The sequence below is a fragment of the Anser brachyrhynchus genome (genome assembly GCF_964034855.1).
Source record: "Anser brachyrhynchus genome assembly, chromosome: 17".
In the NCBI taxonomy this organism is placed as follows: Eukaryota; Metazoa; Chordata; class Aves; order Anseriformes; family Anatidae; genus Anser; species Anser brachyrhynchus.
Window position 1 is genome coordinate 3,633,048 of NC_137710.1, and position 20,598 is coordinate 3,653,645.

Sequence of the window (20,598 nt, forward strand, 5' to 3'; positions counted from 1 at the left end):
AGTCTGAATGCACCACAAGGTATTTTATTTTACAGTATCAAAATACTCCACCCATCTTTAAAACAATTTATTTCAGGTCTTCAGAAGCTGTAGCGACTTGGATTTTTTTTATCAGTGGTCCATCCACTGGTGCTGCTTTGCCTTAAATTCAAGAAGGCTCATAATTACTTTAATCCTTATAATGTTGTCTTCTTACCACATCCATATAACTTATATCATCTTCCGATTTCTTACAACTGTGATAGTCATTGAAGATGACACATTCTGTACACAGTGTCCTTTTTGTTACAGATAGAGTTTAATAAGTTCATCACTGACAGCTGACGGAGTTAACACACCAAGGTCTGTAAACAGTAATGTGATTAGTGATGGTGATGTGTAGTCAATCCAGGGATGCTCCTCTGTTAGATTCTGACTTGTTTTCAGAGTGTCTGCTTTGTACTAGAAGGAAAGGAGACCACCAGTTATTACACATCTGCAAGCTAAAACCTCTTGGGCAAGGGTGGTCATGAGCAGATGTTTGTGGTAAAACTGAAGGAAGTCAATTTAAAAACAAGGCACAGGCTGCCACCTTGGTCTCAACTGTTTTATCTTCTGTACGAACTACAGTTTGTAGTTCTGAAGTGTCTCAATCCACCTATTTCTTGCCCTCAGCTACTCTTCCACCCCAAAGGAACCACTTTAGGAAGCCAGTGATACTATTAAGACAACTTATGGCTGTCTGACGTTTGACTTTACAGTGGAGCAACTCCATATTATGTCAAGTAAGCTAGAGTAGAGACGTCCAAATAAATGAAGACGTGCTTAGAGGAAAATTATTCATAGACACGTAAGTGGATCTTAGCCTGCTAAGAAAAAAAAATGTATTCCTCTTACCTTAAACTTATCTGGGACATCCTGCTGATTTAGAGGGAAAAGCCTTACAAACTTGAAACTTTCTGCTACCACATAAAATGGTTTATTCTGAGCTTTGGCGCACACAGCAATTTGATTTGTGCCGATCTGTGGAGACACACAGAAAACAACATGCAGACTTGGTGCTAGTAGGACGTAATGTTGCAATATTTTCAACAACAACAACAAAACTGACATACTGGATAACACCCCAATAGAGCAAAGATATTTCAGAAATCCCTGAATTCTTCAAATAAATTAAATTTTAAGAGTCCAGAGTTTACAGAACGTTATAGTAAAGTCACTACCTATTACCTTGTTAATAATGCCTCCACTTTCAACTACACCTTCAGCACCAACTAAGACCAGGTCCACTTTCTCCATAATGTAGCTGTTGAAGGGGAAAAAAAAGGCATTTTGCACTTAAGCAAGAAGTGAGATTCAGATGTGTAATAGTTTCTTTTGTCATGTTTTGGATTTATACTAAGCAGTAGTAATTTAGTAGTTAGCTTAAAAAACATGACAATGATAACACATGGAAAGTAGGAAAAAATGTAGCCTTTTTGTTTAGCACCTCAGTTCCTTTTTCCAAATATCCCCAAGACCTAAGATCCCTTAGGTCTGCCTCCATTCTTCATTCTAATAGGCAAACATCAAATACTTGTTTTGTAGCAGGCATGTTCTGCTAATCATGCACCTAAAGGTGTAACTTGTTTAGCTTGTTTGATGGCTATGACAAACTAAGGAACAATTTCTGTAGAAAGAAGCTGCTAAGAAACTTAACACAAAATGTAAAATAAAATTGTGACGAGCAGTATTAAGATTTAATGATCAGGCTTACCCAACTGCAGCATCCAGAATCACAGTCACAGGAATGTCCAGCTTCCTCAGGGCTTTTGCCATTTTTTGCCTATTAAAATAACACATTTGAAGCTAAGAAGACTTTTTAAAGACAATGCTAGAAAAATATTGTCTAAAAGACTGAAACCCACAACTGCCCATATTTGCTTGCCAGCAATTTTGTACCCCCTAATAGAAAATAAGTTATCATGTAGAAATCGAAACAGATTACAACAAACCCTGCAGAAGTAAAGCGAGCCTGTTTTAGCAGTCAGGAATTACAGCTATAGAAAGATGAGTCAGTGAACTATTAAGATGACAGATTACCTAAGCCATCTCAGCTTTTCCATCAACACGATATAAGAAATAACTACCAGCAACGCACCCCACGCTTTAAGCGAGGCTGATAAATCATACCTACTTAATTTGGCTGAACATACTTGATTCAAGTGAAAGTGGTTAGCAACACAGTATGCAGGATATGCTCTGAAGAGGGAAAGCTTGCTCTCTTGCTATCGGTAACGTAATTTATTTGGCATCTTCAAACAATGTGTTGTTATCTAAATGTTTTACTGTGTGATGCTTAAGACAATGCTGATTATTTTAGCCTACTTTTGAAGAAGGCAACTAGAAATCAATTATTTACTGTCTCCCAAAGGGAACGGGTTGCTTAGCATGGATTGAGAGTTTGTAAACCTTTGAGGAAAACTTGGGTAACACTGTGATGAGGATATTAGTATGGGAAATGGCTTGCCGATACTGATTTTTCACTTTTCCAGAATAATGTGGTATTATTAGTCATAGAGTTATCATTTAAAATGCTACAAAAAATCCTCGTAGCTTTTTTAAAAATATGGCAGATTTGACACTAGCTGAAACTTATCCTACTAACCAAGATCAAACACAAATTAATGAATACTTGCCCTGCTTGGTCTGGCTGTGATTCAGTAACATAAACGCTGAATCGCTTCTTTGACTCAACAGCTGCTTCTAACACTCTGAGGACTACTCTTGAGTAGGCATGTGTCAATATTCGCTGTCAAAAAAGATCAAATATTACTTTTTGCTGAACTTTAGAAAAACCTTTAGTTCTGTTAGTGGTGCCAGAGCTTTTACTTCACACATCTGTCAACATTAAATAATAACATGATGTTTGTATACGACAGAACACAGGATGGCAAACACACTGTGAGATGGATGTTACGTGGCCAGCCCTGACGCTGCCGAGGGGTGACAATCTAATACTTTAAATGGAAAGTTGATGTTGTGATGCTTTGGCACCTCATAGTAGTAGACCACAGCTTAATGTTGAATTGCATGGGAACTGCAGCGGGTGGGGGCATGAGTCTTAACAAAATAAAGCAATGGGTGATGCTGTCCGTATTTCCTTGCAAAAGCCACATCAGACAACACTGCCACGAACGTGAATGAACTTCACTCCCCTCCTCCTCTGTTTTTCCATCAGTGCAAGCAGCAAAGTGCCACAACAAGAGCAGCCCTGCCTCGGCCTACTTACGGCACCGTCTCTGATGAAAGGATGACAGAGCTTGGCGATTTTGTTCCTTGAGAGCGAGACTTTCCTCAGGAAAATCTCCCCGCGCTCGATCATGATTTCTTTGCATTTGGAGTAATCCTGGAAGAGACAGCGAGACATCTGCTGCGAGCCCGCCGGCTCTCGGTGCCAGCAGCGCGGCCGAGCGGGAGGCGGCCGCCCTTACCGAGTACTCCAGCGAGGTGAGGCTGATGAAGCGCAGGAAGAGCTCCCCGCCGGAGGACACGGCCACCGAGGAGTCCACGCGGGACAGGGTCTCGATGGCGTCCAGCAGGCTGCTCCTCAGGCCCTGGATGGTCTCACCTGGGTGGGGACGGAGGCAGGGGAGCGCGGTCAGGGCTGGGCCCCGGGGCTGGTGCCCGGCCCCCGCCTGGCCCCGGGGGCCCGGTGCCCACCTCGGTCCCGCTTGAGGAAGCCGAGCAGCGCTCGGATGGCGGCCACCGCCGAGGCCACGTCGGGGTCGTCCCTCAGCTGCGCCCTGAACGCCTCGATCAGGTCTGAAAGGCAAAAGGAGGCGCCTCAGGCCCGGCCCGGCCCGGCCCGGCCCTACCCCGGCCCCGCTCCGCACCCCCGTTACCGTCCGTGCTCATGGCCGCGGCCCCCCCGCCCCGCCCCGCTCCGCTCCGCTCCCGGCCGCCTCGCCGGAGCCGTGGGCATGACGCAGCGCCCCTCGGCGTGACGTCACGCCGGGCCCTGGCGTCATTTGCAAGCGCCGGGAGCGGCCGGCACCTCGCGGCGGCGGCATGAGCGCGGGTGAGGCGGCGGCGGGCGGGCGGGAGCGGGCCCCGGGCAGGGGGGAGCTGAGGGCGGCCCTCAGGGCGCCCGGCCCCGGCCCCTCGGAGCCGGCCCTGCCCGGGGAGCCGCGAGCCACGGCGCTGTGTCTGTTGCAGACGATGAGCTGAGCCTGCTGGTCATCGTCATCGACACCAACCCCATCTGGTGGGGGAAGAGGGCGCAGGGGGAAGCGGAGGTACGGCTGCTGCTGGTGCTGGGCTCTGAGGGAAGGGCTCTTATTTCCTCAGTCTTACCGAGTGGGCAGTGGACAGGGGTAGCCTTGCGTTTCTGAGCAACGTTTGTCTGATAGAACGGATGTTGGAATGCCTTTTTAAAAAGACGTGCTGCTGTGTGTCCGTCAAAGCCTTGTATAAATTCTCCTTATGAAGAAAGGAAGCTCCACATCTTAAAATCCAAGTTCTTCCAACTGCAGTTATTTGAGAGCTTTCTTGTGAATTGTTTAACTGTAGATGTTATTGTACTGTTTCTGATTTCTTTCTTTCTTTCTTTTTTTTCCAGCAGTTCACCCTATCAAAATGTATCGATGCTGTGATGGTACTGGGAAACTCACACTTGTTTATGAATCGTACCAACAAGCTTGCTGTAATAGCAAGCCACACACAAGAAAGGTATAGGTGCTTCTTACCTATGTAAAAGTTTAAAGTGGGCTTTTCTATATATATCTCCTGATACAGTGTAGCTGTAAACTGATTTAGAGCCTTACGCAAAGCGAGAAAGGCAATGAAAGTGACGAGTTTCCTATTTAAGTGGGTATTTTTTACCCAGATGTTCATGAGTCTCAGGATCTACCCCTAAGTGCTGGAATGGTATGTATTTCCTTTTTTTTTTTTTTCTAATATCTTAGAAGGAAGACTGTGAATGTGGGTATTACACCATTTGGGGTTTGAAGACTTCCTGCCTTACGTTGCATCTTTAATGTCTAAATTATTTGAAATTGCCTTTCTGAATATTGCTGTCTAACAAGGTTAAAATTGAAACAGTAATGCTTCTTACTTCCTTTCTTTCAGCCGTTTCTTGTACCCTGGGAAGCGCTGGGCTTGTGCCGATCTCCTTGGAGATGGCAGTAGTTCTGCAGAATCTAATTGTTCTGGCAGCAAAGATGGAAAATATGAATTGTTAACAGCAATAAATGATGCAATTGCAGAAGAGATTAAAGATCTCATGACAAAAAGTAAGAAAAATACATTTTTAGGTTTAATATATGGAATTGCAAAGCACTTTGGCTCTCAAGGAGTTGTAGGAATTTCCTTTATTTTGATAGTATGAATTTTAATATATTTAGAGTAGATAAGTTTATTATGTTGGCACTTGGAGCCTCTCTATTAATCTAATATGCCAAAGACAAAACTTGTAGAATTTAGTATGGTCAGATTTAGCAACTGTCTTTGTAATTTCTGTAACTTGAATTGCAGCTGACATGAGGGGCCAGCAAACAGAAACTCTGTTAGCGGGATCACTTGCTAAAGCACTTTGTTGTATCCTTTCTATTATGGAACTTTCAAAACCTTTATCTGTTTTCTAAGACTGTTTCCTGTAATATTAATTGTGCTTCAATATAGGCTTTACTATTACTGCATTTTATAATAACATTCAAAACTGAAATGGTTGCTTAATAAGTGTGGATTGTGCTCACTAAAATGTGTGTTGGCTACGGTGGTGAATACATGGTATGGATGCTGCGGTTACTTCCAAGGAAGAAACGTAAAGTCCTTAACTTCATCTAATGTAGTTATTAACAAGATGAGCAAAGAGGTAAAAGGTAATACCTTTCTTTTGAGTACTTACATAAATATTTAAATCAGAATAATAGAAAAAAATGCTTAATGAACAACTTTGAAATTTCTAATCGATATGTAATTGCTTTTGGACAATAAATGAAATGGGTTTGCATTCATAACTCTAAATTAGTGTACAGATACTTGTCACACGTTTCTGCTGCTCTCTGTGCCACTGGGGCTATAAGACAGTTCCATATACATATTTGAACTGAAATAAATTGAAATGCTAAATGCTATAGAATTATAAGGGCAAACTACAGGGGATGAATGTACTCATGCATTTTATTTTCTTTTCAATACTTAGCCAATCAGGAAATGAAATCAAGGATTTTGGTAAGAGCTTTGCTGTCACTTTTCTGTTAGTCTTTAAATCCAGAGATACTGTGTAGGCTAACAAGTCTGAATTGCTTTATTTAGGTCATAAAAGCTGCAGAAGATAGTGCATTGCAATATATGAATTTCATGAATGTGATCTTTGCAGCACAGAAACAGGTGAAGTTGTCATTTCATGTTGATCTTTTATTAATATGTAAAAGCTTAAAAAAATTGTTCATTTTTCTTATGATTGTGATCTGGTTAAAGAAAGCTTGAAACAAAACCTGTCATGCCCAGGGGGAAAGCTAATCAAGCTTAAAAAAAAAAAAAAGATTCACATCACTACATCTTAACATAAAGGGTTTGCTAGACTAGTTTAAGATCACTATATAAGTACGGACAGTAGCCTTTTTGTCCTGCCTTGCAGGTAATGTGTACGAGGTACTTTTGGTGATAGTTCTTTTACTGCCATGTGAGAAAAGAGGGATGCTGGAAATTTGGATTTGTGTTCTGACCAAGGGAAAGAGCTTTGTTATCGCTGTGGTGGTCCTGCAGCTGTAAAAACATGTATGGTGATAACACTGGTGAGGGTACATTGTTCATAGCTGAATTTCTGTTATTTTTTGTTTGTTTGTTTTCTTCATGCTTTTCATCTCTTTGCTTGCAGAGTATTTTGATTGATGCCTGTGTCTTGGACTCTGATTCAGGTCTTCTACAACAGGTACAGACTTTATTTTACTTGCTGTTTACATGAATTCATAGGTACTTGATGCTAGACAGTTTGTCATATTGTAAAGGGAGACATTACACCTTTTTATATGACATCTTTTGTGCCCTTTTATTTTGAAGTAGATCTGTATTCATTTGTTCTTCCTTTGGAACAATTACTAGAAATTGTTTCCTTCCTTATAAGGCTAAACATATTTCATAGCAATTCACTTTGTTTTTGTTGTTCAAAAAACATAATGTGGGATAACACAGCAAATACTGTGAGCTTACTAGGGTGTAAATTATGCCTCATGGCACATTATTTGGAGATGCTGTTTTTCAGAATTCTTCTCAAAGGAGGATTGGGGAGGGTAATTACCAAAATCCTATAAATTTTTAGGTATCACAGAGACTGAGATAGGAGTTGAACTATTGAGATGAATGAGAATAACTTTTCTCTTTGCATTTGTCTCTGGATGTGAGATCATAGTTTATTTATTTTTACACTTCTAATATTTTTCTTTTCATAACAACAGAAAGAGAGATACTCCATGATGGGAACAGTTGCTCCCATTTTAATTTTTGTCAGTACTTTCATTTCTAGTTCTTTGAAAATATTTGGTTAGAATTTGAAACATGCAGACCTTGAGCAGCATGTGGATATTTAAAATAACATGTTAATTTAATCAGACATAACAATCTGATCATGCTTTCTGTTTTCCAGGCCTGTGACATTACAGGTGGCATATACTTGAAAGTGCCCCATATGCCATCCCTTCTGCAGTATTTATTGGTAAGTCATTTAAAAAGCACTTTGAGTGCTTTTTCCTGTGTCAGACATGAAATCCTACTGACTTCATTGACATGTTCATACAGCAGTACCCTTGCAATTTCTAAAATACTTTGTCCTCTGTTTGTATAGTGGGTATTTCTCCCTGATCAAGAGCAAAGATCACAGCTTGTGCTTCCACCTCCTATTCATGTTGACTACAGAGCTGCGTGTTTCTGTCATCGAAATCTCATTGAAATTGGTTATGTATGCTCTGTGTGCTTGTCAAGTAAGTTTATAAATGTCTAAGACTATAATTTCTTAAATTTGAAAGGAACTATTTTAATGACAGACAAATCTTTTATTTTCCAGTATTCTGCAACTTCAGTCCTATTTGTAGTACGTGCGAGTAAGTGTTTCTTCTTGTTTCAGAGTTGGGTATGAAAATACGTTCAGTGTATCTGATAGCTCCTTTTTTATGTTTTTTTCAGGACTGCTTTCAAAATATCACTGCCACCTGTCATGAAAGCTAAGAAGAAGAAATTGAAGTTAGCTGCATAACAACACTACGTAAATACACCATTATCTCCTCCAGTAATTCCATGAAATGGAATGTACTAGAGAAATTGACGGCACTTTTTATAGGATGTGAAAGAGAACTGTATGCAGTCTTATGACTTGTTTCTTACTGGATAAATATTTAAATCATATATTTTCTACACAGTAACAAATCACTGTATTACCATGTAACCTGTGCTGTTTTAAGTACTAATTCTTAATTGTAATAGTAATCAGAAGTTGCAGCTTGTTAAGATGCAGATCTTACAAAGTTAAAAGGTATTCTTGCCATTGCAAAGCTTCATACCTCCAAATTATTTTCAAAGACAAAGCTCTGATTGTTTTTAGTCCTATGTTGGTGTAAAGGTAAGTTATGACTACTCCTGATGTGTAGGTTCTGAGTATTACCACTGTGTCATCTGGGGACTTCAAAATTCTGTTAGCCTTTGCTACCTTTTTTTTGAGTGCAACAGGGTCAGTTTCAGAATAAAGAAACCAACATTTTCAAGATGGTTTAGAAATCCCCTCCTTCCATTTAAAGATGTTAATTCCCCTGCACGTGCATGCTCACATTTTTCATATTCTTTCATTCCCTTTGATTGTGATTTTCTCCCAGTTGGATATCTGCTCTTCTAATCAATATCACTAGAATAATACTGCCTTGTAATACAGAGGTAGCTTTCCCAAGGAAGTTTATTAACAGAAAACTCTACATTCATGAATTGCGTTTTTTTTCTTTCAAATGACTTCAATAAATGCAAATTAGGTGGTTAGTCTTAACATTGTGTTTTGAAACTGGAAAACACAAAATGTAATTCTCTGTAGTAAGACAACAGACATATCTTTGCTTGTTTGTTTTTAAAGTATCATGGTTTTACCTTTGGCATTTGATAAGCAAAGTGGAAAGATTTTGGAATGGTGTTTTCTGTATCAGAATATGAGAGTATGCTGTGTATTTCTGAATGTTGTTTTGGTTAAAAAGATGATTTCTTACTGTAAAAGGTAACTGCATAGTTTGCTGTTTTATCCTGCTGCTAGTAACTGATGTTCTTAAAGGAATATAGAAAGTTATTTCCTACTTAAAAGAACTTTCCTTTCTTAAGGTGCATACAGGAATTTGTGTAGTCTCAATGCTTGCATCAGGTTTTTGTCAGCGTAACTTGTAATCAGGGCCCAACTCTTAGTGGCTTGTTTCATCACCAAAAGCCATTTTGTTTGAAGCCTGTATTTATAATTTCCTTTGTATAAACCATTTGTAATAAAACCTGCTCCTTTTCGCATACAGTTATTGCTGTGGCTATCAGATATTTTTAAGGGTGAGCCACACGGACTTGTTACAATTCCATTGTGTAAGAGCAGAAGAGGAGTCTTGGGGAGGGAGGATGGCTCTGAGGGGCTCCGGGCCCGGCCTTGTCCCGCTGGCGGCGCTGCGGTGCCCGCCGTGAGGCGCCGAGGGCCCCGCCGCCTCCCCGCCCCTTCCCGTTGCCATGGCGCCGCGCTGCCGCCGCAAAATGGCGGCCGGGCGCCCGGCTTCTCGGCGGCGCGGCCCGCCCTGACGCGATGGCGGCGGCGGGCCTCGGGGCGCTGCTGCTGCTGCTGCTGCTGGCGCCGGCACCGGCACCGCGGGCTGGGCAGCCCGGTGGGTGCAGGGGGCCGGGGGGTGAGGGGGAGGCTGCTGAGGGGAGGGGATGCGGGGGCAGAGCGGGACCTTCCCTGACTGACTGGTGATGGGCTGGGGCGGGAGGACACGGAGCCCCCGAGGGGTGGCGTGGGGACGTGCACAATGTAAACACCGTCCTGTGGTAGGCAGCACGAGATAATTTTGTGCCTTTGGGGACAATTTAAGTGTCCCCAAAGTTAAGTGGGTGTAAGAATCCAGCCTAAGTGTGAGACCTGAATGTATCTTACGGATAGTGCCTTTTTCAGTTTGTGTGTATTAAAATGTGTCCCCCCCCCCCGTTTTTTTTTTTCTATTTAGTCTTTCAGCCTTCGTTTATCCATATGTCTGGGCTAAGAGTTAATTCGATTTTTCATGGAAATTCCTCAGGAGTTAATTTTTATATAATTTTGAATCCTATAGATGAAGAGACAGGTAAGAATGCTTTTTTTTTTTTTCCTCAAGTAGTATGTAAATTTTTTTTTTCTCCTGCTAAGATTACTGGAGCAGTACAAGTTCATGTAGTGCTTTAACAGTTACTAAAACAGTATCTCCTAAGGACTTGTGCTGGTTAAGCCCTTAGTCCTCTGTTGTATGCTTGTCAGCTGAGCTTAAGGATGTACCTACTTGAAGCCACGGAAGAAGTTTAAATTTGCTACTGATTCTTTTCAGTCTTCTCTAAATGAAAACACAATATATATTTTTATTTTAATATAGGAAAATTGCAAGTTTCAAATTGCAGTGGAAGTAAAACAGATGGTGATTGGAATTTGAGCGTAACGCCTGGTGTGGTATGTAAAATACTGATTCTTCCCTAAAATAGGGAGGATTGAACTATCATACGTTAAGGACTAATGAAACATCAACAAAATGTTAATTTACTGACAACCCGGTTTGCGTGTTGTGCCCTTGCCATTTTTCCTTGACGTACCTTGACATACGAAGCTGGTGAAGGGTCTGAAACACAAGTCCTATGAGGAGCGGCTGAGGGAACTGGGGTTGTTTAGTCTGGAGGAGGCTCAGGGGAGACCTTATTGATCTCCACAACTACCTGAAAGGAGGTTGTGGGGAGCTGGTGGTTGGCCTCTTCTCACAGATAATAGCAATAGAACAAGAGGGAATGGCACAAGTTGCGCCAGGGGAGGTTCATGTTGGAAATTAGAAGAAATCTCTTCTCAGAAAGAGCAGTCAGGGAAAGGAACAGGTTGCCCCAGGAGGTAGTGGAGTCACTGTCCCTGGGGGTGTTCAAGGAAAGGTTGGATATGGTGCTTAGGGACATGGTTTAGTGGGTGATGTTGGTGGTAGGGGGATGGTTGGACCAGATGATCTTGGAGGTCTTTTCCAACCTTAATGATTCTATAGTTCAAGACTGTTATAGATCTACTGGAAGGAGCTGGTAATACATCAGTGTTTTTATATAGCACGAGCTCTAGAACATCCACATCTATTACAATTGTCTTCAGCATTAGTTACGTTACATATAATTCTTTAAGGCTTTTGTCAACTCTGTAGTCATTTCAATTTTCAGCTGAAGGTAGCTATAAAAACTGAAATTTACTTTTTTGGTTATTTGTTCTTTTCTTTAAAACTGCATGTGCGATTTCTGAGGGAACTTGTTCTGCAATGATTCCTTAAAATTCTGTGTACAGTTCATATACTCACTTTATTTGCATATTCCAGTAGCATACCTTTTGTCATTCCGACTTCAACAAACACCTGATTTTTATATTGGAGGAATATCATTGCATTGTGGCAATGACAAAGTGGTACCAAAACTTCTCTTTCGGGAACTGATGAGTGATACAAATAAGAGTAATTTAATATAAGCTGTCATATCTGTCAAACTTTATTCTGCATTTTTCAGGATACATCCAAAGTGATCATAGACCTGACTAGAAATCTTCAGTTGTGTTTGCCCAATGCCACTGACTGCTGCACAACACCTCTCTGTGTGCTGGAAACACTTCAGGTTTTAGCTTGCCATGATTCAGTGGTTCTGGCACATCTCCTGATTCAAGCTGAAATATATGCCAACTCTTCCTTTACAGGAAATGTGTCAGGTAAGTGTTTAGATATGCTCAAGAAGAAATTGTATTTTCTTTTCCTGTATATATGAAAAAAGAAAATCTGGGATTTCAGCAGCAATGATTGATCCTTATTAATTGTTAATGAAATTTAACAAAGGATTTATACACGGTTGGAATAAACTGTGATGTACAGGGCCTACTTCTTGTGTTTCCAGTTCACGTGGTTTGATTTGTCTCTTCTTTTTTGTAATTCTTTTATAGAAGATGCATCTGTCATCCCTAACCAGGTGTTTCAGCCCTTGGGCCCTTGTCCTTGTGACTTGACAGATGGAGCTTGTGATGTTCGTTGTTGCTGTGATCCGGTACTTACTTCGTACTAAACTTTGAAATGTTTTCAAAATTTCTAGGTTCTGGGGAAAGTGAGGAGAGGGAGAGGTACTGAATGTTTCAAGCTAGAAGGAGGGCTTGTCTGGGTGTTCTGGTATTCCTAATAGTATATAACACATCTCTCTACAAACCTGGTTTGTTTACCTGTGAGTAGGCTATAGTGGCTACGGTAATGCAATTACTGAACTAAAAAGTGACCGCTCTTTTCCCTTTCAGGAGTGTACACCAGATTTGAAGCAGTTATTCAATGGATCATGTTTCACTGGAGTGTTTGGTGGGGATGTAAACCCACCTTTTAATCAGCTGTGCTCTACAAAGACTGATGAATATACTCCTGATTGGTTTCCCTTCCTTTGCGTACAGTCTTCTCTTAACAATACACCATTTCTTGGCTACTTTTATCATGGCTATATGTAAGTTTTATGATATTTTTTTCTTGACACATGCATTAGCCATGCTACTGAAACTGTAACCTGTTTTTTATAATGAAAGTTATTTTGAAATTGGGATTTTATTGTGTGAACTTTAAATGCAAATGGAGAAATGTAATTGGTACTATATGAGAACACGGTATTTGAGAGCAGATGCATAATTATTTGCGTGAGATAGGGAGTAAAGAATTGTTTAATTTTTGAACTTAATTGCAGATCTACACCCGGAGTTCCTTCATTTCAGATCCCTTTACAAACGTCTCCTGTGAAAGTTTTCACTGGTTACAGTCAAGGAGATCCAATTATGACAGAAGAAAATGAGTATTTTACCATCCCCCAGGTAATCATGTCCTGTTTAGGAGCTTCTGATTCCTCTTGGCTTGTTTGACGTTCTTTATCACGTTCCTTATGTCTTTGTAACCAAATTCTGCAACTTGCTGTTGTGAACTGGTAAATATATTTTTCACCTAGCACAAAATCATTATTAGAAATGAACATTATCCTTTCCGTTTCCCCTACCCAACTCCCAAAGTGGTAATGTTTTAATTATTTCAAGAGCTAAAAACAAGCTTGGCACCCCAATTAGTAGTTTATGGCTTATCATATTTCTGTATATATGTTATTTGTCTGCTGTATTATGGAGTGCTATAGTTGGTTTCCCCTTGTCTCATCTAGCTGTATTCTTTTAATTCCTTCTGCGTTTTAGAGAGAGGCTTGTTAGTTATAATTACTTTGACGAATTGGGATGGAGCTAGACCGTGCATTATAACTATTTTGAAAGCTGTCCATTTTAAATTTTAACCTCTTTTGTGATGTTTTGATAACATCAGATCACTTGTTTGTCAGTCATATATGGCTACAGTACATATTTGGAGCATTTCACTGACAAATAGTTTTAAAATGTAAAGCAAGAAAAAAGCCCAATGTACCTATTTCTGTTGAATTACCTGCAGCAATCCATGGCGGGGCAGTGTGTTGGAAATGCCCCCGTGGCTTATCTCCATGACATTGACGTTAAGTGCCCCACTGATCTAGCATCTTACAAAGAAGGACTGCCCCACGATGTGAGAATAAACAGTGGTACAGGAGGTATGTTGGGTAAGCCCTAACAGAAATGTATTGTATGTTCTCCCAGCTGATAGAACAAAATAAACCAGAGGACTTTTGACATGGCAGCTACGTGTAATGTCATTGATACCTGGTAGCTGTAGTTCAGCCTTTGGGGTGGTTTCTGACAGCCTTCTAACAAGCTTCCCACAGTTACTCAGGACTTAGGATATAAGAAATCAATGGTAAACAAAAGCCAATCCCATTGTCTGTTTCTGGTGACTCATACTGAGTATGGCTACACATGACAGAATAAAGCATCTCTTGCTGTTCTCCAATTGTTGCAGAGCCCTTTTTCTGTCAAAAGGGTGCAGTATCATTTTAGAATTGGTGAGAAGTGCTTTTTTCTGCATTAACAAAGCATATACTTATGAAGTGTCTTTCTGGAGTTTGAGATGGCATGATTACCAGCATGAAGATAATTTATTTTATACCGCCTAACTAAGTTGTCTAATTTTTTAATCTATACTACGTTTGTAAGATCCAGAGATAATGAGCTATGCTCTCATAATACATAAACCATTTGGTCCTTTACCAAAATTAATTTTCTAAATAATTTTATGCTCCATTTCCATAATAAAAATGATTGTACCTTGGATGTGAAAACAGTATCTGTTAGTCAGGATTACTGCAGTATTTGTTTTTTATTCTCAGATTTCATCCAACAAAACGTGATCTATAGGACCATTGCTGACACGGGCAAATTCATCGCTAAAAGCGGTATGTCTCTTCCATTTAATAAGTGCACTTCTTACCTAACCTGGATGATACAGTTGATTTTGATGCCTAAAATGTTTACCTGCACTGATTCTTAGGGGGGATCTTGTATGTCTTCTAGTACTCAAATAAATAAATGGCAGGACATGTGGTCTGTGTAAGCAGCAGCTGTGTATGTCTGTATTTTTGGAAGCTCTTGTGCCTCTTTAAGGACCTTTTTCAGCCAGTGAAGCAGCTCTTTGATGTAGAACAGTGGCTCCCAGTTGGTGAGGGAGTACTGCAGCATAGATGAAGTGTTGAAACCAAGCTGGTGTGTTTGTTTTTTCTGGGCAGTTATGATCCTCTTAGAGGGATGAGATGAAATGAGGAGGAGTCCTGAGTCCAGAGAATCCCATCGACTGATGAAATAACGCCCAGTGCTGGGCTCTTGAGAGTTAGCTATGAAAGGACCTGCAACTACAGATGTTAAAATATTGATAAGCTAGAGGACTGTGCTGTAAGTGCAGCACTCTGTCCTTATATGATGGGACTTAAACAGTAAAATAACTCTCCAAAAGATCAATGTTATAATTTCCAGAATTTTGGTAGAGATTTTTAAGGTGGTGTTCTTCATTTACAATACAGCTTTCTAATTAGCAATGCTTTTAATTGTGTGGTTTTATTTTCTTCTGCAGAAAGCCTTCCTACTACTGAGGTTTTGTGTCAAAATGTAACCTTTGCAGAGAATTATACGTTCATTTGCAAAGATGAGAACATAGAGGGAATAAACGTCACAGTCTTCCTCGGACGTTTATGTGATGGAGGTATCATGAGATTTCTTTTACAGATTTTTAACTTACTTTTATAGAATATAATGGAATAGTTCAGCTGGACAGGACCTTTGAGGAGCATCTAGTCCAACTGCCTGAGTACTTCAGGGCTAACCAACAGTTAAAGCATATTAATGAGGGCACTGTACAAATGCCTCCTGAACACTGACAGGCTCGAGGCATAAACCAACTCTCTAGGAAGCTGGTTCCAGTGTTTGACCACCCTCACAGTGAAGAAATTTTTCCTAATATCCAGTCTGAATATCCCCTGGCACAGCTTTGTGCCGTTCCCGCACATCCTGGCATTGGCTACCAGGGAGGTTCCTCTCTCGTTCCCCTCCTTGGGAAGTTGTAGAGAGCAATGAGGTCACCTCTTGCCCTCCTTTTCTCCAGACTAGACAACACGTTTTTTTTTTTCTTCAGCATGGAAATTCTTTGATAGACTGTGTTAATTAGTAATTCTGCTTAAAAAGAATTTCCTTTGGATTCTGGAAGAAAACTTATGGGTCTGATTTCCATTAATTTCTATTATTTTGAATCTTATGTTACTAATGAAGGATGGAAGTTTGCATCCTATATAGAGTTGAACAGAATACTTCTTGCTAATTTACTGATTTAAAAGTGAAGTTATTTTTTTCTTATTTTACCAGAAATACTGACACAGAGATTCACAGCCAAATTCGTAAGCTTGAAGAGTAATAATGCAGAAGAACTGTCTGGGAATCCAGGTATTAGTTCTTTATTTTGCTTCTTAAAAGAACAAATTTTTGTACTAGACTGATCATTATCAGTGACCATATTTTATACCTCTTTCATACTTTGTTATGTTGCTAGCCTCACTTTCTTATCTTTATCGTACTGTCAGTTGTAATAGTGGTGATTGGCTTTTAGGCTAAATATTGATTATTTTAAGTGATGCTACTGTAATGGAAAAGTGATTACTGCAAGACTGATGATATGTATTATTAAAACAACCTTAATGCTTGTAGATTCTTACAAAATGTTCGAAATTTCTCCTACATTTAGGTTATCAAGTTGGAAAACCAGTGAGAGCTGCAAATATGAATGCTTCTGATACTTCTGGCAGCCTAAACATTTTGCAGCCAGGTACTGACTTGCGAGGTTGCGACTTCAACTTCTTTTACTGCTAAAATGCGTTTGTTTTTTTTTTGTATATTTTACTTCAGAATCTCCTCTATGCCAAATTTTGCTTTTCCTAGACTATTTCCTAGCCTTCATTCAAACTTCATTGAGGAAGCCTGTGTTTAATACCTGTGTTACTGAGCGCAATGTACTTTAGGTATCCAAACATATTGCAAAGGAGACAATTAAAATGGAATTTAATATCAATATTTCTAGTTGAATGGACTTGAATCTATTTGGATTATACTTCTTAGTGTTTTGCTTTCTAATATTTGATGTTTTTGCACAAAATTGAAAACTAGAGATGAAAAGGTAAATATGAAAAACCTCAAATAAGATGTTTTTGATTTACAGCTGGGAGAGGTTTATGTGCATCAGCAACTGATACACCAGTTTTGTTTGGATTAGATTCATTCTCTGGATGCATACTAGAAGTTGGTATTAATGAAGACTGCACACTTTTAAGGTGAGCTACATAAGATGAATTGTTTTTCCCTGTATCCCTCTTGCTGCTCCTCACCTGATTTTCTACAAGTTTCTACCAGCAACATTGATACGTTCTTTTTAAATGTTCTTGCATACATTTCAGCTTTCTGTGGTTGACCCTTTTTTTTTAAAAAGGGAGATTATAAAAATTGTTTCACTCATATATCCTCGTATTCAAGTGAGGATTATGTTGGAGTGGGATGCTTTGTCATTTTGTACCTTTTGCAGATAACTCAATAGTTGAAGCTTGTTTTAACTAAATGATAGCATCTTTCTGAGGAAACTGATGTTATGATATAATAATACTGTAACCCAGAGTGGTTTACACTATAGATTTACTTTCTGCTTAATATAATGTTTTTATTTTCAGGGGAAATGTAACTGAGAGATTGAATTCATTAATACAAGCTACTCATGTTGGAAAGAGGAGCAATTCAAGTTACAGTGATGTAAATGACTGGGTGGAAATTATACGTAAGTGAGGTTTATGTTGTTATTCATAGTCTAAATGTTTAAAGTATGCTCTTGTAATATGATTAAATCATCTCAAAATAGAATCCAAATGTAAAGTCAAGTGCCTGAAGATACTGATCTGTGTCTGGATCCATCCATCCATGTATACATTCACGTGCACACACACATATAACTTCACATGTATATATATACTGCAGTAAGATGTGTACAGCTGTCAGTCAGTAGATATAATGACTTGGTATTTTTAGTTTTCTGTGGATAAACTATTCCTTTATGTATATTTATATAGAGAAAATGTTTTTTGCTCTGTTCCCGTGGGACAGTTAACAGTGTTTCACTGGAATGTGACGATAATATAATTACTGAAAAGATAGTATTTTCTATAATATTTTCATTTAACTCTGTTCTTCCACAGGTCTTGATCCATTTAATCCTAATACAAGTGTGAGCACTGGAAACTTGAAAGGCATTTGTCCAGATATTCCTGCAAATCTGAATATTCGCATAATTTTTGCTGATGTGGGTGCAGTACAAGGGATTCCCCGTCAAGAGATACTCGCTGTGCAGATCAGGTAGAACAGAGCTGTGTCTCTGGCTATTTGACAAATGAATGTTTCATTTTGAGACTCACTTTTGTGTCATACTCTGATTAAACTTTACAAACATACATATTAATTCCAATTTTTACATGCATTTTACTTGTGTTTGGAACACAAATTCTTCTGAACCTAACCAGAGGCTGAAATTTAGGTTTGCATATCTCCTTCTGAAATTTAAAAAAAAAAAAAAAAAAAAAAAAAAAAAAAAAAAAAAAAAGAAAAAAAGGCACAAAGATTGCCCACTGGTCACCATTAGTTTCAGTGAAGTATTAAAAAAAAATTTATGCTGCCAGTAATAGACGTATGCAGGGCATTCCATCAGAAGTACGTTTTAATTCCTTGCTGTGGTGGAAAGGACAACAAAACAAATGTCTTGTGTTCTGCCTTACCCCAGTGAAGAGCTGCTTCTTGAGAGCTATGGTAAATGTTTTCTTCTTTCCTGAAACTGGGGAGTTTCATATTGCTAACACTCTTTTTTTTTGAAGTCAATCCAAATCAAATAAATAGGATTGTGTTCAATCTACCTCTTTTTCCAGCCTTTGCACATTCTCTCTGCAGTGTTGAATATCCAGCGATCATCAACCTCCTTCAAAATCCTGTATATTTTGTCCTTTCATGGCTACGTTTAGGCTCTGCATTTCCACTTTACAGCCCTTTAGTAATAGTTATTCATGTTCTTACAGTTACTCGACTGTCATATGGCAATTCCAGTGTGGGCTTACCTGTGAAAACACTGTCAGCTTTCTTCCCATCACTGCTTCTGTTCAGTTCATCAAAGTGCCAGCTCAGCCACCGATTCCAATGACAAGGTAATTCTTGTATTAAAAAAAAACAAAAACAACACACAAACTTGTCACTAAGTTAAGCAAATGTAATGTAAAATGCATTGATCAAAAGGTTATTTTGGTTTGCTGGAGTACAGAGCATGAAGGACTGCTTCTAACATTTATTGAATAACAGTTCTGTAGGTGAGGATCTCCCCCAGAAGCAGGCAGTGTGGGAAGGCCTGTAAATTACTCTGCCAAGTTGTCACTTGGTTTTGGCAGAAAGCGTCCGTGCCTTTTATTTGAGTGGGCAAAGATTGTTGTGCGAGGCTCCTAAACTATCTATTGTCTGAAGATTTGCTCATCACAAAAAGAAACACCTGGCTAAAAATGGCAGATAGGGAATAAAAGGGAGGCCTCTGGTTTTGTTAGAGGAACTAGACGCTTGTGGTTTTTTTTCTTTCTTTCCTGTAACCTGGCCACTTTTCCAGCTCTTTTTTTTTCTTGTCCTGGTGTTCTGGTGGTACTGTAGGTAATAGACATGTTTTTTCAGGTTTCAGATTAATTATACGGAATTTGACTGCAATCGAAATGATGTGTGCTGGCCACAACTCTTTTATCCAGTGACACAGTTCTACACAGGTAAGAATAATAAGCAATGCAGAATGCCATGAACTGGCTGTATTTCTTGAAACATAATTAAATGTGTGGACTTGTTCTGAAATAATGGTTTGTAGTAGGAAATTGGAATTTCAAAAATGTGCTCCAAAAGTCGGGTTAAATTTTTTTCTTAATAATGCATTAACTTCTTAGTTAGGCTTGTAAAAAAATAACTGCTAAGAGTGCTTTGTTGATTGAAATTTTGTGAGCATCTGTTCGACAGATTCTTTTTCATGCCCGTTTAGAGTTGGGAAGGAGGTATGCTTTCTAGGGAAAAGGAGAGAATGTTGCTTTATGATAGGGTTCTGTTTCTGTGTCTTGTGGTAATTGTGGTGTTGTGTTAGTGTGGGCTGTTGCCCCTGAAGGGAGACTCTCTCACTTTGCCAGTACGTGCTGTTCTGTCTGCCCACGGAAGCTGCAGCAAAATCTTGCCATGTTGTTAAGAGAGGGAACTTTTGAAGTTTCCTTCGTGAACAACTGTGATGGATTATGTCTTGTGGGAGGTTGTATAGATTAAATATCTGGCATTTCAAAGGGCATCAAGGCACTTGGACTCTGTTCTGAGAGCTGCACGGACAGAGGCACCTGTCTGTTCTCTGTACTTCAGGGATACAAGTTACACAAAGTACAAAATTTTATAAGGGCAAAGGATCTTCCTTGTTTTATGCTCTTTTATTCAGGCTATGTATATGCTTGAATCTGTATCTGACAGTGGGTTGATGTCCAAACTGAAGCTTAGCATGTGCTTATACTTTGTTTTCTTTTTTTGCAGGAGAACCCTATTCCCAATGCCTTGCTAAGGGCCTGTCACTGGCATTTCTTGTATTCCTTGCAGCAATTTTGAGTAACCCTTGGTTTTCTAAAGTATGGGATAACTTCTTGATTTAAAAATGTTGATGTAAAGAAAACCACTTTGTAAATATTTTAAGGACGTTTTGGTAAAATTTATGGATGGATATTGTATTTTGCAGACATTTTATATGAACACTTAAAGATGCATGAAATGAGTTCTCCCACACTGCGCAGAAACTGGTTGTATTAATAAAAAATGAAAGTGATAGAATTAAGTTTAGTTGCTAGAGCATTTGGAGCAGCAAGAGCACAGAGCTGGCTTCAGCAGCGTGAGGT

The 20,598-nt window shown here is 39.5% G+C and overlaps 3 protein-coding genes across 7 annotated transcripts; 2 read left to right on the forward strand and 1 right to left on the reverse strand.

The window, feature by feature from the left end:
• EIF2B1 (eukaryotic translation initiation factor 2B subunit alpha) lies at nt 1–4,003 on the reverse strand. Of its 2 annotated transcripts, none has more exons than XM_080560205.1 (9): nt 3,864–4,003; nt 3,682–3,783; nt 3,453–3,589; nt 3,251–3,367; nt 2,658–2,770; nt 1,736–1,804; nt 1,210–1,285; nt 877–1,002; nt 1–441 (listed from the first exon to the last, which is right to left on the reverse strand). In XM_080560205.1, the coding sequence occupies exons 1-9, from the start codon at nt 3,874–3,876 to the stop codon at nt 286–288; spliced, it is 909 nt and encodes a 302-aa protein (XP_080416331.1). In that variant the 5' UTR covers nt 3,877–4,003; the 3' UTR covers nt 1–285. The 2 variants fall into 2 exon arrangements, with proteins under 2 accessions (XP_080416331.1, XP_080416330.1); XM_080560204.1 differs by having other exon boundaries at nt 3,855–3,992.
• Nucleotides 3,895–9,489, forward strand: GTF2H3 (general transcription factor IIH subunit 3). Of its 3 annotated transcripts, none has more exons than XM_080560199.1 (13): nt 3,895–4,039; nt 4,177–4,256; nt 4,580–4,689; nt 5,089–5,252; nt 5,494–5,556; nt 5,811–5,840; nt 6,164–6,192; nt 6,277–6,351; nt 6,842–6,895; nt 7,607–7,675; nt 7,805–7,940; nt 8,024–8,060; nt 8,143–9,489. In XM_080560199.1, exons 1-13 carry the CDS (start codon nt 4,030–4,032, stop codon nt 8,210–8,212), a joined length of 927 nt encoding a protein of 308 aa, XP_080416325.1. In that variant the 5' UTR covers nt 3,895–4,029; the 3' UTR covers nt 8,213–9,489. The 3 variants fall into 3 exon arrangements, with proteins under 3 accessions (XP_080416325.1, XP_080416326.1, XP_080416327.1); XM_080560200.1 differs by having other exon boundaries at nt 4,583–4,689; XM_080560201.1 differs by lacking the exons at nt 5,494–5,556; nt 5,811–5,840.
• Nucleotides 9,490–9,679: 190 nt separating this feature from the next.
• On the forward strand, nt 9,680–20,534 carry TCTN2 (tectonic family member 2). Of its 2 annotated transcripts, none has more exons than XM_080560179.1 (18): nt 9,680–9,848; nt 10,188–10,301; nt 10,584–10,657; nt 11,731–11,926; nt 12,155–12,255; nt 12,497–12,693; nt 12,928–13,051; nt 13,665–13,809; nt 14,473–14,538; nt 15,210–15,338; nt 15,995–16,072; nt 16,371–16,451; nt 16,842–16,953; nt 17,344–17,447; nt 17,863–18,019; nt 18,730–18,855; nt 19,364–19,452; nt 20,243–20,534. In XM_080560179.1, exons 1-18 carry the CDS (start codon nt 9,770–9,772, stop codon nt 20,356–20,358), a joined length of 2,088 nt encoding a protein of 695 aa, XP_080416305.1. In that variant the 5' UTR covers nt 9,680–9,769; the 3' UTR covers nt 20,359–20,534. The 2 variants fall into 2 exon arrangements, with proteins under 2 accessions (XP_080416305.1, XP_080416306.1); XM_080560180.1 differs by having other exon boundaries at nt 13,665–13,800.
• Nucleotides 20,535–20,598: the final 64 nt, after the last annotated feature.